Genomic DNA, 16,443 nt, shown 5'->3' on the forward strand with positions numbered 1-16,443 from the left:
TCCTCTACTAACACTCTTGTGTCTATAATTAGCATAGCATAGCCCTATTGCCATGCTGGGATACTGAGAAACGGAGCACTGGTCACAATGGCTAGTACCTTCCAATACCATGCTATAACATGAAGCATACACAAGTCATAAAGGTTAGCACTGCCCAAAGTGGGCACCCCAAACTGCTGTGGAGTGGTGTATTAACTGGGTTCAAATCTGAAGGACAAATTCCTCAACACCATCCGCAGTTCTGGAGGACAGAACGTGTCCCAACCATGAAAGGAAGCACATCCAAGAGCATGGTGCCTCGTAATACCTTAGCTACGGCCTGTGAGATGGAGCATGTCCAAATTACTAAAGATGGTACTGCCACTAGCACAACATCCTCAGCATCAGGCTGCAATGTTAGCAGCTGGTGCATGCTCAGGCTGTGAAAAACAAATTCAGCAGCTCAATCTTCCCTTTCCTAAGGTGTTGAAAGATGAAGTTTGTCCAAAGCATGACGCATGACCCTCCTAATGGCATGTTGGGACTTGGTAGAAAAAGCAACATCTCAAGTTGTAGTAGGATTCTCTTGTACCAAATCAGTAGCCACAAAGAATTGACACTGCAGTTGCTGGCTGAGCCCAACATGTGTAACCCCCATCTATAGAGCCTTGGCTGTTTAGCTCATCTCGTGCTCTTAGTTCTGGAGGTCCCTGGTTCCATTCCCCATGTATCAAGCATCACTAGGGCTGAACATTTGTCACAGTATTTTTTATCAAAAATCCCGGAGCAGTCACAGTAACTGTAGTAAAAGGCATGGGTTGCTATACTTCCAGTGCCTGCTCCCTGACTTTTTTAAAGAGCAAACTCTCCTTACTGCCCCACCAACAGGGCCCTGACCACCACTGCAGCACCCTCTGCCCTGGTACTGCAACCCTAATCTTGGCCCGCTATAGAGGAGAGTCCCTGGGGGGATGGAGGCCAGAGAGTGAGCCTGCCCTGCACTCCCCCAGCACTGAGCCCACCCTGCACTCCCCCAGCTCTGGCGGCTCCTGCGGTTCCTGTGTTCCATGTGGCTGGGCATGGTGTTGTGACCTGGTGTGTGGGGTCACAGTGCTGCTCAGGTTTGGGCCCCCTCCCAATCATTATGGAGAGTCAGGTGGGCCAAAGCTGAGCAGCGCTGCAACCAGATGCACCAGGTTGCAACACCTGGAGCGGCTGCAGGAACAGCTGTTGTGGGGTGTGTCATAGACATGGAGAAAAGTCACAGATGAACAGGAAAATCACACTCTCTGTGACAGTTTCCCAGCCATGACAAATGTGCAGCCCTAGCCATCACACATGGAGCACAGGGAATAGAACACAAGATCTTCAGGGCTGGAAACACAGGCCACTGTCACATGAGTGGAACAAGAATCACTATTAGCTTTAGTAGTATTAAGCCTTATGTACCTTCTCTGGCTCATGGGCACAAGAGAGTGACGTATTCTGATACACCTAACCAGACCTGGCATTCTGTTCAGCATAAGACAATGGTACAAATACACACCAGCTATATTATTCCCATCCTGTTAGGTTCATATGCCAAGGTTAATTGAATGTTTCTTTCAGTAAAGATGTGTAAGATGCACAGTTCTCATAAAGTCAAAGTGACTCAGGTTGGAATACGGTGCCATACACCAGAATACGAGCTATTCACAGCCACAAGTACAGTGTCCCTAGTTGGTCTCTCAGGAAAACATACCTTCAAGTGATTAAATGTGAGCCCTCCTTTCCTGGCCTCTTCTTTCCAGTCCTCACTGTTGACCTGGTCCAGTAGGTAAAGGCTGTCCAAATGGTGGCCCTTCAGCATTCCCACAATATGGAGTAGTTTCATGATAGGGCGATTGGTGGAGTACCTGGCGAGAGAAATGTATAGGCTGCAGCTGAACCGCTCATTGCCTTTTCAGGGCTTTTCTAGAGCTGGTATGGATTGAATCGACATTAATATGAGCAGGTTTGCCCTTTCTCCTGGATCCTTCCAAGCAAGGGGAAGATGCTAGGGAGCAGTGGAGGCCAAGGAAGTCTACAGCACCATGGCACCCTCTGTTAAGGTTCCTCCTCAGATCCGGTCACTATGTGAATTGTTGTGCTCATCCCTGCACTTGTTTATACTTTGGTGTCCCTAAAATGGATTTTGGAGGGCATCTTTCTGAAATAAAAAAAGTGCATTATGTCGGAGAAAAACTCAGTTCTCGCTTTTTGTTTGGGTGCAGTAAAATCAAATACTTTATTATTTCTCCAGTAATTACAATGGAGGGAGAGAGTGCCATAGGACACAGGGTCACCCCAGTCCCGGACAGGTCTCTCAACTGGTAAACAATTACAGCAAGCTTTATACCTTTGTTACAGACAATTTCTAGCAATAATACAGACGGTAAAAAGCAACAAATACATTTTGTTTATACATAAGCCTTTCTGCTATCTTATTTGTCTCACTCCTAAGAAAAGCAAGCCTGCATATTTGGTTAGACTGTTGCAAGGTCGTAATAACTTTTCACACAGTTCACTCTGTCTCACATTATCTTGCTTCTACAAATCTCACGTCATTAGGGTCACAGCTAGCCTAACTCATGCTAAGTAACTGACATTCATTAAGATCCCTTCAAATCCTTGTTAATTATTTCCTGGCTTCCACACTCCCCCCTTTTGTACTTCTAGTACAACAAATATTCCAAATCTCAATTTGCATTAAACCATGGATTTCAGATTCTACAGCAGATATGTCAACCTTAGGGGTTTTCATGGGATGTAATGACAATGCATGATTAGCATGAACATGAAAGGTATTATTACTATCATTACGTTTTTTACAAAAACAACAACAATAACATAATCCTAAACTAACTAACAACACTACAAACAATAACATTCCCATAGAAATAAAATAATGGGGTTGTTGTACAGTTTTGGTTACAAAGCACAATACATCATACGTAGTACATAAAGTAGACACTCTATAAGCTGTATAAAAGGCATTCTGTTCAGCATGATATATATTCTGAAGCATATGAATTTGCCCTTGCAATTCAGAGATTCTTCGAACCTCTGGTAACAATGAAAGCAAATTTTGAAACCGATCAGGCACTACTCTAATCCAATTAAAATATACCTGAAATCTAAGAGCTACTTGCAACATTCTATCTGCAGGCCAGGAAATGATATGATTGCCTGCAGCAGTGGTAAGATTAATATGTATATCTTGCAATGCGGTGGCTTTAACGTACACACAGCTATCATTAGCTTGAAAAAGTGGGTGTCCCGTCAGGGTAGTTCCTCGACCTCCACCCTCTCAGCAAATATTGTCATAAACAGTGACAACTTCCCCTGGCTTCAGTTTATAGATACACTGAGCTGTGGTGGTTCTAACGGCCAAAATGTCCATTGACTCTCTATTCTTATCCAAAATGTCAGGTGTTATTCTAGGGGTACTGTTTAGAAATCAGTTAGGTATACCAGGTGGTCTAATTTCCCAGATGTCTCGGTAAATAATTACAGTCCCACATGCATCCTCCCCATGGACCCAGCAGGATTCGGTATGTGGGAGCCCACACCCACCCTAACCGGTCCATATGCTTGGAAGGAGCACTGTGAATGTCCACACTTCCATCCAGAAAGTGTCCAAGTACGTCTCCATGACCATAGATTAGATGGTACTCCTGATGTGTCTGTAAGGGCAGTGGGCCAAGATCCCACTGCAATGCCTTCCCAGCCTCAGTGATATTCAATACCATCTCTGTCAGTAACTTCTGGGTCATAGAACTAAGGGTGGAAATGGCATGTAACTCACCAACTCCAGCCTGTACTTAAGATAGCTGAGCTTCAAAAATAAGGCTAGTGGCCTTTTCTAGTTGGCCCAATTTCTTATCATGTTCTTGGCCTTTAAGAATAGTCCAAATGGCTACGACACTATTGGCCCCAGCCCACAGGGATCTGCCCAATTTCCTCTTTTTCCAGGTTCTCCGTTGTGCTAATCTAATGGCAGCCCCTTGTGAGCAATCTGGGTATGTAAAAGTGATTTGAAAACTGGATAAGGGCAATGTCATTTAAAATCCAATTAGGGAGGGCAATACATACTGAAGGATTTATCCAAAACACAGGGCGCAGCCTGTAGAATAAACCCCAAAATCCAATCAATACCACATTCCCAAGCATGGGTCCCACAAATTTCTTCCTGCCAGTGTGTAATTCTTTGTTTCTTCACCAGGGTCAGTTCTCAATGTCCTTTTTAGTCAGGAATTCCTGGACTTTGGCAATGTCAGTGGAGTGAGTGTTTCTTCTTCTTTCCTGAAGCAGTTGTGGTTCAGCATCCTACAGGGGAGATTACCAGGGCATCATCCTGTAATGATTTGCTTTTTCTACAAAAGTTCAAAGGCACAGTAGGTCTGTCAGTGGACAAGGGAGAGGTTGCTAGTACGTCACCTTGTCCTTTTTCCTGCTGTCCAGCAGGTACACTAGCCTTATTTTTGAAGCTCAGCTATCTTAAGTACAGGCTGGAGTTGGTGAGTTACATGCCATTTCCACCCTTAGTTCTATGACCCAGAAGTTACTGACAGAGATGGTATTGAATATCACTGAGGCTGGGAAGGCATTGCAGTGGGATCTTGGCCCACTGCCCTTACAGACACATCAGGAGTACCATCTAATCTATGGTCATGGAGACGTACTTGGACACTTTCTGGATGGAAGTGTGGACATTCACAGTGCTCCTTCCAAGCATATGGACCGGTTAGGGTGGGTGTGGGCTCCCACATACCGAATCCTGCTGGGTCCATGGGGAGGATGCATGTGGGACTGTAATTATTTACCGAGACATCTGGGAAATTAGACCACCTGGTATACCTAACTGATTTCTAAACAGTACCCCTAGAATAACACCTGACATTTTGGATAAGAATAGAGAGTCAATGGACATTTTGGCCGTTAGAACCACCACAGCTCAGTGTATCTATAAACTGAAGCCAGGGGAAGTTGTCACTGTTTATGACAATATTTGCTGAGAGGGTGGAGGTCGAGGAACTACCCTGACGGGACACCCACTTTGAGAAGTTCACTTAATATAACCTCTAGTCCAATAGCATTCCACCATCCCCAGCCCGCTGGCTAAAAGTCTGAGGTAGCCAGAAGGATCCCTTGTACAATATGGGGAGTGGGTTAACTTTTCATGTCCTTGCTTCCAAAGACTGTCAGTATGCAAATTTTAACAACAATTCTCAATTAAAAGATTTGGCCAATTCAGTTTCTTTCTCTTACTTAAGAAAATGTATTAGACTTTAGTATATCACATTTTTCTGATGTAACCAAACACGTTGTATTCTAAGTTGAACAAAACAAGTATCTGCATTTCAATCCAACACTTCCGCTTGATTTCAAATCAGACCATCTCATGAAAATATTAAACACAACAATTCTGGCCACGAGACAAACACCACAAGACAGAACATAGAACACACAACATAATTGTGACTGTGCCAGTAAATCATGGTACGTTGAATGCTGTGCAGCTGGCATTAGTTTTCTTTGATTATCTGAAAGACAAAAACAGAGGCCCACCCCTTCTGGGCAGTTAAATACTTAAAATATACAAATACTCTTGTTGATTCTAGGCAAAACAGAGGAATTACCCCATATTTTCTCGTATGTGTTTCTTAGACAGCCCTGGTTCAGCGGCCTCTACCTTATCAGTTAGTTAATTTGCATTAACACAGATGCTTTCTGGCTTGCTTTTTTTTGACTTTTAACTCCTGCTTTTAAACACTGAAAGAAAACAGCACCACTTATAGTGCCTTTAGAGCCTAATAAAATTTTCATTACATAGCACTGTATACATTCTTCAACTGAGTTAACAAAATTGTTCATAGCCAAACAATTGCAATCTAATAATTTCTTTGCCTGAATTTATCTACAAACATTTCAAAGACACCAAAAACTTTTCTTTAGCATTTTTACAAAGTTCAACTGCTGTTCCCTTCAGCAACTACAGAGTCAACTTTTCACTTTCCTTAAAAATCACTTGCTTGTCTCCCAACAGTCACTTTTATCAACGCAAATCACCATTCCAAATATCCTCCCGAGTATTTGAAATCCTCATGCTTATATTCACTTACTCCTTCTTTCCACTACACCATCAAAAGTTTCCAACCTGTTCTCCAATCTCTCTGTCTGTTGCCTGCCCGCCTGGGCCCGATCCTGCTTTTCTCGCTGAGCCGTCCCTTCCATTGGCACCAATTTGCTCCACTACCAGTTTAGCTAGGAGGGTGAGCTTCTCAACTAGCCCCCACCCTTCTGGTCTATTCCCTAAAACATTTCTACTCACAAAACTACCCGAGTCCTCCCTAGTAAGGGTTGCCACCTGGGCAAAAATACATGGCCATTGGGTAAAGGCCAATCCAAACCCCTTTAGGGGGTCTACCCAGAGACCCACCCATTTGTCTGCTGACACTTAAACAGAAAAGAAAATTACACAGAGAGCAGAGAGAATTATAGTCTAAGCCAGATTTTCTACTTCTATTACATTGTCCGTTACAGGGGGCGGGTCAGAAAGATCTCAATACAACCTCAGAGCTTCATCGCACACATGGCTTCACTCTGATGAATTACGAACGAGAAGTTCAGTTCCGCTCACACACCCAACGCCCAAATGAACAGAGCAGAAAAACAACAGTAACCGGTTAAACAAAACAGAACAAAACCAGATAGTGTTTCCATATTCTATTAGGGCTTACCTTTAATCATGCTATTCTTAACATATAACACCAACAGCACCAAACAAAACAAACATAAAATAACAGGGGTAAAACAGATAGATGGTGTAAATTCTGCAGGTCCCCCCCCATTCTCAATTGCTCACCAAACTGTGACAAATTTCTGTTACCAATTTATCCCTCATGTCAGGTGATCAGACTGACACTGCATATAATCAAATTTTAAAGCTTCATTAAAAATAATAAAACAACAATGGAGAGTGTTGGGAACGCTCCCACATCACACAGGAAAAATATGAATGCCCCAAGCCTTAAGCCACTTTAATACTCACACATGTCTCACTGGAAAGTTAAGCTTTGCAAATGTAATTTCAATTCTGTAACTTGTATTGCCTTTGGTTTGCCTCTGTCTCTATTTTCCACAAGCAGCTGGGGCTGAAAGCAGTTTTTCTTTGCACATAGCATAGTCCGCACTTATTCTTGACCTTGAACACAAAACAACTTCTCCTTTATCTCTGGGCTAAGCTGAATTTCAAATTAACCCGTTCCTAGACAAATTGCTCACACTGTGTCAGAGGCTTTTCTTTGGTGATTAAAGGCTCCTCTGAGATATATGATCTTATCTAGATTGAAGGTACCTTCTAATGGGCACTGTTTAGATGGATTTTCACGCATGTGAAGATTCCAATTTTCTAAATACCTGCAGGTTTTAGGACCATAATGTACGTACATGTAATATGCTGGGGTACCCTTAGGGGGTAAGGTGGAATATTTAGACTGTCCCTTACCCATTTTCCACTTACACACACAGAGAGGGTGCCCTGTCCGCGCTAGCGGCTCAGAAACTAAGGATCTTTCCCTACAGGGCACTCACACAGGAGAGACTCACAAGGAAGACTACGACTCTCCTACACCTCCCTTCAGCAAAGAGCGTCGGCTAGTCTCTGGGAGACGGCGCCGCTTACTCTAATTGCATCCAGTGAGACGATCAGATTGTCAGTAGCCCACACGGAAAGGAAGGGGAGGGAAGATGGGTTCACACACGCCTAGACCCAGGCAGTTTCCTCGCCGGACTATGCCAGGCTGAGTCAGCCCACCGTGGGTCGGATCTCCTAAAGATCCACTAGTTACCGGGCTTATGTTAGAGCAGTCCTGATCATGAGCTTCCGCTTCACAGGGTACTCTGGGCGTCTTCCGATAACGATCACTCACACTGGTGTACACACACACTCACACACACCAAGGCCTCTTTTCTTCCTTTTTTTTTTTAACCCTTTTTTAACCTTTTTATCTCTTTTTAAAAATTTTTTTTTTAACCTCGATGCATCTTTACCTGGTCCGGACCAATACCATGAGGCGGTATGACAACCCCTCTTGAGGCGGTAAAAACCCCTCAGCACCGGTGCATTCTAATGCATTTACCTATGCATTACCTTATGCATTTACCTATGCATTTACCTTGGCCAACTCAGCAGTTCCCAGTACTGCTATAAACTAACCTTATTGGGGCCTCTCCCCAATACCACTTTGCATCTGATCCTGCTGCACAGTCAATAAGTTCAGATGGCGTGAGCCCAACAGAGACAGACGTCCTCACGGAAAGTCCTCCTCCGATACCCCAATAGAGATTTCAAAAGTTCTCATACCTCTCATGTGGCGCCATGGGGTTCGAAGGGGAATGATCCGTAGTAGCCGTCTGTGGGTCCGTGGGCGTTGCCATCCCGGACGAGCCCCCAAATTGTCGAAGAAAAACTAAGTTCTCGCTTTTTGTTTTGGTGCAGCAAAATCAAATACTTTATTATTTCTCCAGTAATTACAATGGAGGGAGAGAGTGCCATAGGACACAGGGTCACCCCAGTCCCGGACAGGTCTCTCAACTGGTAAACAATTACAGCAAGCTTTATACCTTTGTTACAGACAATTTCTAGCAATAATACAGACGGTAAAAAGCAACAAATACATTTTGTTTATACATAAGCCTTTCTGCTATCTTATTTGTCTCACTCCTAAGAAAAGCAAGCCTGCATATTTGGTTAGACTGTTGCAAGGTCGTAATAACTTTTCACACAGTTCACTCTGTCTCACATTATCTTGCTTCTACAAATCTCACGTCATTAGGGTCACAGCTAGCCTAACTCATGCTAAGTAACTGACATTCATTAAGATCCCTTCAAATCCTTGTTAATTATTTCCTGGCTTCCACAATTAAAAAGTGCCGTCCTTTCAGAAGCAGTCCATCAGCCCTGTGAACGTCACTTTGGTCCTGCTAATAGGACTGTCGGAGAAAATTGAAATCCTCTTCAAATCCCTGTCAGTTCTTGCTCTACTTCCACAGGGTAGTAGGCCAATTGGAAGTTGTCTTCTTTGACCCTACCCTCTTTGGCAGAGGTGAGTCAATTTCTGGCAAGTTTCATCCTTTAGTTGTTCATCACTAATTTGCTGAAGTGAGCTGGCTGATGCTGGAATTGCTGCCGGAACAAGTTCAATGTAGACTTAAACCAAAGTGGCCTGATCTGAAGGAATTTGAAAACTGAATGCTGAAACAAAAATTCAGCAGAAATAAAACTTCAGTGTTCAGCACAGAAGGAAAGCACTGCCTGAACTGAGCCCAGGGAACAAAATGTAGATAACAGCTCCTCGCTTTTGGAACTGTTCAAAACTCAGCAGGAACTCCCAGATCCTCCCAAGTGGAGACTCCAAAAGGACTTCTCCAGAGCAATTGGGTTCACTCTCAGTATTCCCCAGCACAACAAAGAGAGGCTCTAAAACTTGCAGGTACTCTGTCAGGAACTAAGCGCTTTCCACAGGGAATGCCACACAGGAACTCAGCCAAAGTGAGAACAAGGTTTGGAAGGCTAATGAGAATCCCCCAAGATGTGATCTATAGAATAATGTTCAGGGCTATTTAAATGGAATGGATAAGGGGACATACATGTGTAAATAGTATTAAGGAATTTAAGTTTATTTTGGGTTGTGGTGTGAGTACACACATTGGTTTATAAGTTAAGTTTTAATCTTTTATCATAAAGGGAGATGTGGAGTGGCTATAGCATTCCTGGTTCTCCACAGTTACCAGAGAGGACCAGGATGGGTTGCAACAGGAAGCTTAATAAACATGAGTTCTTCCTGGTTCAGGGAGGTCTCCAGTTGCTGCTTAAAGCATGGCTCTTTGTGTTTCTTCTCACACTGCAGAGCCATTCAGAACTGGGAGACCCAGCCTTGCCCAGTGCTTCATTTGTAAAGAGGTGCTGGAGCTCAAGCAAAACAAAACGGCAACTTCTGCACAGCATGACCTTTCACACACTGTACGTGCAAGGACATGCCTTGCATGCAAGTATAGAATTTCATGCCTTACTAAATGCCACTGACAGAAGAGGTGCCAAGGCTGTACCCTGGCATGAAAAGAGGTGCCGGGCAGAGCCCTGGCAAGCCCCAGTTCAAATTAAATTCTGGCCATGACAAAACTCTAGCCAGAGGATGATCCCACTGTTGGGGATTCAGTCACAGAGATCCCTTTGGGACTGTCATCTGATGTGGTGAAGTTACCTTTGAGCCCGTTTTCCCTGCCAGCTTGGGACTCCGGAACCCTGCCTTGTTGAGCCAGACATGCTAGCCTGCTGCAACACAGACCCAGTCTGGTCCATGCCCCCAAAACTGCCGACTTAACTGAAAACAGCTTAGCAGATTCCCTGCCTCCAGCACCCAGACACCCAGCTCCCAATGGTATCCAAACCCCAAATAAATCCATTTTACTCTGTATAAAGCTTATGCAGGGTAAATTCATAACTTGTCCACCCTCTATAAACACAGCTGTTTGCTCCCGCAGGTACTAATCACTTACTCTGGTTTACTAATAAACAAAAGTGATTTTATTAAGTATGAAAAGTGGAATTTAAGTGGTTTCAAGTAATAACAGACAGAACAAAGTAAGTCACAAAGCAAAATAAAACAAAACACGCAAGTCTAAGCCTAATACATTAAGAAACTGATTAGAGGTAATATCTCACCCTCAGGGATGGTCCAATAAGCTTCTATCACAGACTAGACTCCTTCCTAGTCTGGGCCCAATCCTTTCCGCTGATACAGTCCTTACTAGTTCCAGCAGACATCTTAGGTGTTAACTAGGGGTTTTCTTATGACTGGCCGCCCCTTTGTCCTGCTCCACCCCCTTTTATAGCTTTGGCACAAGGTGGGAATCTTTTGTCTCTCTAGGTCCCAACCCCTCCTTCTAAATGGAAAAGTACCAGATTTAAGATGGATTCCAGCATCATGTGACATGGTCACATGTCCTCTGAAACCCCAGCCTCCATTCTTCCTGGGCTGGTCCACACATACACAGGAAGATTTGCAAGTAAACAGAGCCATTTATAGTTCATTGATTCTGAAGCACCCTTAATGGCTTCCACTTAATATGTTTACATTAGTAATACAAGTGTGTATCTTATTCTCCTAACTCCAGACATAGAAATAATAAATGCAAACAAATAGAATGAACACACTCAGTACATTGTAAGCTTTGTAATGATACCTTACAAGAGACCTTTTTCATAAAGCATATTCCAGTTACATCGTATTCACATTTATAAGCATATTTACAGAAAGCATATGGAGTGCAACGTCAAATCCACCCTCTCAGAGGGGAGGCAGTCTGGTGGCTTTGTGGCACCAAACTTCTTGCCTACCCCTCTGTGGCATCTGAGACCTCACTTCCCAAAAGAGCACTGGAGCTAAGACTGGGTTGGTGGTGGATCTCCAATATCCCCGTCTGAGAGGGGGGTTCCTGTGGTTGGCAACAGGAGAGACAGAGCAGGATGAGTAGCCCAAAGAGAGACCCTCACTAACAGCTCAGTAACAGCACTCCCAGCTGGGGAGCTGACAATGGCCACCAGGAGAGGATCCTCCCCAGAGATGTTCAATGTATTTATTGTTTTTAATGTACAAACCCCTTCTGGCTGTTGTGTCTCCCAAAACATCTGCCCAAGCTCTATGGCCTGCAGGAGGTGAAGGGCGCCAGGAGGTGCAGAGAGCAGCTTATGGTTCCTGGCAATGGAGCAAGCCTGAAGACTTTTCATCCTCCTCCTCTTCTGCACCACTCATAGGTCCCGCCAGGCTGGTGTGGGAAGAGGTCCTAGGGGAACAAGGCACCTTTGCGCAGCAGGGCTAGAGACTTGGGTCCTTGCCTTTATCCAGTGATGTATTAATAATAGATCTGTAACAGACACACCAGATTTAGCCCTGCCTCTCCAGGAACGGAACTGGTTCGATTCCTCTTTCACACAGGACAGTCGCACCTTGTACATCCCTAGATTAGGAACATAGCAACACAGATTTAAAAATAGTGCTCGGTTCTGTTTTTAAATGAGCACCATCTGTGCAGCCAATGCTCTTCCAGAATTCTTACCAGCCACAACTTTCCCAGGCAGAAAAAGCTGGTGGATCCAGCCCACTGAGGCAACAGAATCTGCCCTGTGCTCCAGGGTGAAGCTAGTAGTGATCATGACAACTCCATAGAAGAACCCAGGAGTGGCCAGCATGGCATGGCAGCTGAACTCAGCAATAGATTTTGTGGTTCACAATGTGTTACATGGTACTGAACTCCATTGCAGAGTACTCATTTTATTATGACTTTTCTTCCTAGTGAAAGGCTGAATTTTATTTAGAGCTGTGTAGTGAGGCGGCCTGGCTCCCAGCCGCGCCTGAGACGGTCAAGCCAGAACAGACGCCGAGGTGGGCGGAGCCACTGCCGCCTGTCCCCGCCCCCCGGAAGTCAAGGGGCGGGACAGGAAGTATAAAGGCCCGGCCCCAGCGCTCAGTTGACTGCTGGCCGCCAGAGAAGCCAGACGCTGGTGCCCAAGCTCCTGCTGGGCCGAGCCTGCCCCGTGCTTGCTACCCTGAGGAGCTGCCTGAGCTTCCCCGCGCCCGGTACCCAGAGGAGCTGCCTGAGCTTCCCCTCGCCCAGTATCCTGAGGAGCAGCCCGGCTTACCCAGCGCTTAGTACCCTGAGGAGCCCATGGTGTGGGACACTGCGGAAGACGCTGGGGATACACAGGTACCAGTGGAGGGGGAGATTGGAAGTGGCCCGGGGGTAGCCGACCCTAGTCTGGCTCCAGGGGACCCCGAGCCAATGTCAGTGTGTTGCGGCCAGGATCCCCACTGACACAGCAGCAGACGACCTGCCACTGTTAGGGCCCCGGGCTGGGACGCAGTGGAGTGGGTGGGCCTGTGTCCCCGCTGCCACCCCCACTCATGGGTGGCAGTCTCCTCCTCGCCCCAACGCTCAGGGTCTGAGCCCTGAACTGCTTGCTGCCCCGCCCTGCCCAAGAGCCTGGGCTTATATACTGTTTGTTTGCTCAGCCCCTGCCTGAGGGTCTGAGCCCCTGAACTACTGTTTGTTGCCCGCCCTGATCTAGGGCTTGGGCTTAAATTACTGTTTGCTGCTCAGCCCCTGCCTGAGGGTCTGAGCCCGGAACAGCTGTTTGTTGCCCGCCCTGACCTAGGGCTTGGGCTTAAATTACTGAACTGTTTACTCAGCCCCTGCCTGGGGGTCTGAGCCCTGAACTGTCACTTGTTGCCCCCTGTAATGAGGCGGCCTGGCTCCCAGCTGCACCTGAGACGGTCGAGGCCCCAACACCGGACCCTTACAAGCTGATTGAAAATTTTTTAATTTTGAAGATAACATTTTCAAATTTTGATGAAAATTTTCACTGAAACTTCAAATTTGGATGAAAAACAGCAAACAAATTCATCAAAATTTACAGAATCAAAATGTTCCCTCCATTTTTCAGAATGGTAGCTGTGTTAGTCTGTTTCAGCTTAAACAACTAGTACCTGTGGCACCTTAGAGACTAAAAAATGTATTTGAGGATAATCTTTTGTGGGCTAAAACCCACTTCATCAGATGCATGGAGTGGAATATACAATAGGAAGGAGGTTGACAGACAGATCCCCAACCTGAAGCAAATACTCACCAACAACTACACACCACACAACAAAAACACTAACCCAGGAACCTATCCCTGCAACAAACCCCGTTGCCAACTCCGTCCACATATCTATTCAAGGGACACCATCATAGGACCTAACCACATCAGCCACACCATAAGGGACTCGTTCACCTGCACATTTACCAATTTGATATATGCCATCATGTGCCAGCAATGCCCCTCTACCATGTACATTAGCCAAACTGGACAGTCTCTACCCAAAAGAATAAATGGACACAAATCAGATGTCAAGAATTATAACATTCAAAAACCAGTAGAAGAACACTTCAACCTCCCTGGACACTCAATAACAGACTTAAAGGTGTCAATTCTTCAACAAAAAAACTTTAAAAACAGACTCCAATGAGAAACTGCAGAACCACATTTAATTTGCAAACCGGACACCATCAAATTAGGCCTGAATAAAGACTGGGAGTGGATGGATCACTACAAAAACTAAAAACTAATTTCCCCATGCTAATTTCCGTCTACTGTTACTCACACCTTCTTGTCAACTGTTTGAAATGGGCCACCTTGATTACCACTACAAAAGTGATTTTTCCTCCTGTTGATAATAGCCCACTTTAATTGAATTGTCTCATTAAAACTGACCCCTTCCCCCCCACGCTTGGTAACGCAACTCCCATCTTTTCATGTACTGTGTAGATATATCTTCCTACTGTATTTTCCACTCCATGCAACCGATGAAGTGGGTTTTAGCCCACGAAAGCTTATGCCCAAATAAATTTGTTAGTTTCTAAGGTGCCACAAGTACTCCTTGTTGTTTCTCCATTTTTCACTAGCTTTTTTAAATTCTACAGAACTATACTCCATTGCTTAAGACTGCATCCCCACTAAGAGTCTAAATGGCAGACAAACCCTCTGTCTCTCTCTCAGGGCTTGGCTACACTTGCAGGTGTGCAGCGCTGGGAGTTAAAGCTGTCTTTGTACAGCTGTGTAGGGAAAGCGCTGGAGTGTGGCCACACTGACAGCTACCAGCACTGCAGTGTGGCCGCATTTGCAGTGGTGTTGGGAGTGGTGCATTATGGGCAGCTATCCCACAGAGCACCTCGTCCCATTTTGGTGCCATTTTGGCGCAGTGGGTTGTGGGAAGGGGGCAGAGGGGGCGGGTCATTCTGCTTCCTGTCCCAACACCCCATGATGCATCGCTTCACATCCCAGCAATCCCTGTTTTTCCGTCCACGTTTGGCGCCATCTTAACTCTCTCAACGGTTTCTATGCAGCGCAATTTCTGTGGGAAATGGAGCCCGAACTGCTGAGGAGTATGCTGACGAATCTTGCCAGCACATCACGTTTGGCAGTTGAGCTATTCCTTAAGATCCAAAGTGATGAGGAGTCTGACGATGATAGCGAGTCGCCTGATGCGTATGACACTAAATTGCTTCTGGCATTCACGGAAATGCTCAGCACCGTGGAACGCCGCTTTTGGGCTCGGGAAACAAGCACTGAGTGGTGGGATCACATCGTCATGGAAGTCTGGGATGACGAGCAATGGCTGCAGAACTTTCGGATGAGAAAAGCCACTTTCATGGGACTGTGTGCTGAGCTCGCTCCCACCCTGCAGCGCAAGGACACAAGACTGAGAGCTGCCCTGACGGTGGAGAAGCGGGTGGCTATTGCAATCTGGAAGCTGGCAACTCCAGACAGCTACCGATCGGTTGGGAACCAGTTTGGAGTGGGAAAGTCAACCGTTGGAATTGTGTTGATGCAAGTTTGCAGGGCCATTAATCGCATCCTGCTAAGAAGAACCGTGACTCTGGGGAACGTGCAGGACATTGTGGATGGCTTTGCACAAATGGGTTTCCCTAACTGTGGAGGGGTGATAGATGGGACACATATTCCTATTCTGGCACCACCCCACCTAGCATCCGAGTACATTAATCGGAAGGGGTATTTCTCTATGGTTCTCCAGGCGCTTGTGGATCACCGTGGGTGTTTCATTGACATTAACACAGGCTGGCCTGGAAAGGTGCATGATGCACGCATCTTTCGGAACACTGGCCTGTTCAGGAAGCTGCAGGCAGGGACTTTTTTCCCAGACCAGAAGATCACAGTAGGGGACGTTGAAATGCCCATTGTGATCCCTGGAGACCCCTCTTACCCGTTAATGCCATGGCTTATGAAACCGTATACAGGGAAGCTTGACAGGAGCAAGGACCGGTTCAACTACAGGCTGAGCCGGTGCCGAATGACTGTGGAGTGTGCTTTTGGCCATTTAAAGGGATGCTGGCGAGCTCTGTATGGGAAGCTAGACTTGGGGGAAAGCAGCACCCCCGCGGTTATATCCATGTGCTGTACCCTCCATAATATTTGTGAAGGGAAGGGTGAAAGATTCAGTCAGGCATGGACCTCCGAGGTTCAACGCCTGGAGGCTGAATTTGCACAGCCAGAGAGCAGGGCTACTAGAGAGGCCCAGCAAAGGGCTTCAAGGATTAGGGATGCCTTGAGGGAGGAATTTGAGGTTGAAAACCAACAGTAATGTTTGGTGCCTTGCACGGGAGTGAAGTGCAGTGGTTACAATGTTAGTAGGAATCTGTTTTTCCTAAGCTGATTTGCAGTGCCTGTTTCTTTCCTGGGCTAAGGTATCTTTGACTTTCTGCAATAATAAAGACTGTTTTCAAAGCCAAGAATTCATTTATTGAAAAGAAAACAACTTTATTGACAGACACACAACATTTTGGGAACCTAAAAGGGCAGGAGGGTGGGGTGGGGAACTGTGC

The 16,443-nt window shown here is 45.7% G+C and overlaps 1 protein-coding gene across 1 annotated transcript in view; it reads right to left on the bottom strand.

Annotated features, from left to right (window-relative positions):
• The window catches only part of MAB21L4 (mab-21 like 4), a gene marked incomplete at its 5' end in the record, with an annotated part of 44,694 nt that overhangs the window by 5,801 nt on the left and 22,450 nt on the right, over window positions 1-16,443 (bottom strand). Inside the window, 1 exon segment of the mRNA XM_045029375.1 lies at window positions 1,721-1,874. Within this exon segment, the coding sequence (XP_044885310.1) occupies window positions 1,721-1,874 (154 nt within the window).

This window comes from Mauremys mutica, chromosome 9, assembly GCF_020497125.1.
Source record: "Mauremys mutica isolate MM-2020 ecotype Southern chromosome 9, ASM2049712v1, whole genome shotgun sequence".
In the NCBI taxonomy this organism is placed as follows: Eukaryota; Metazoa; Chordata; order Testudines; family Geoemydidae; genus Mauremys; species Mauremys mutica.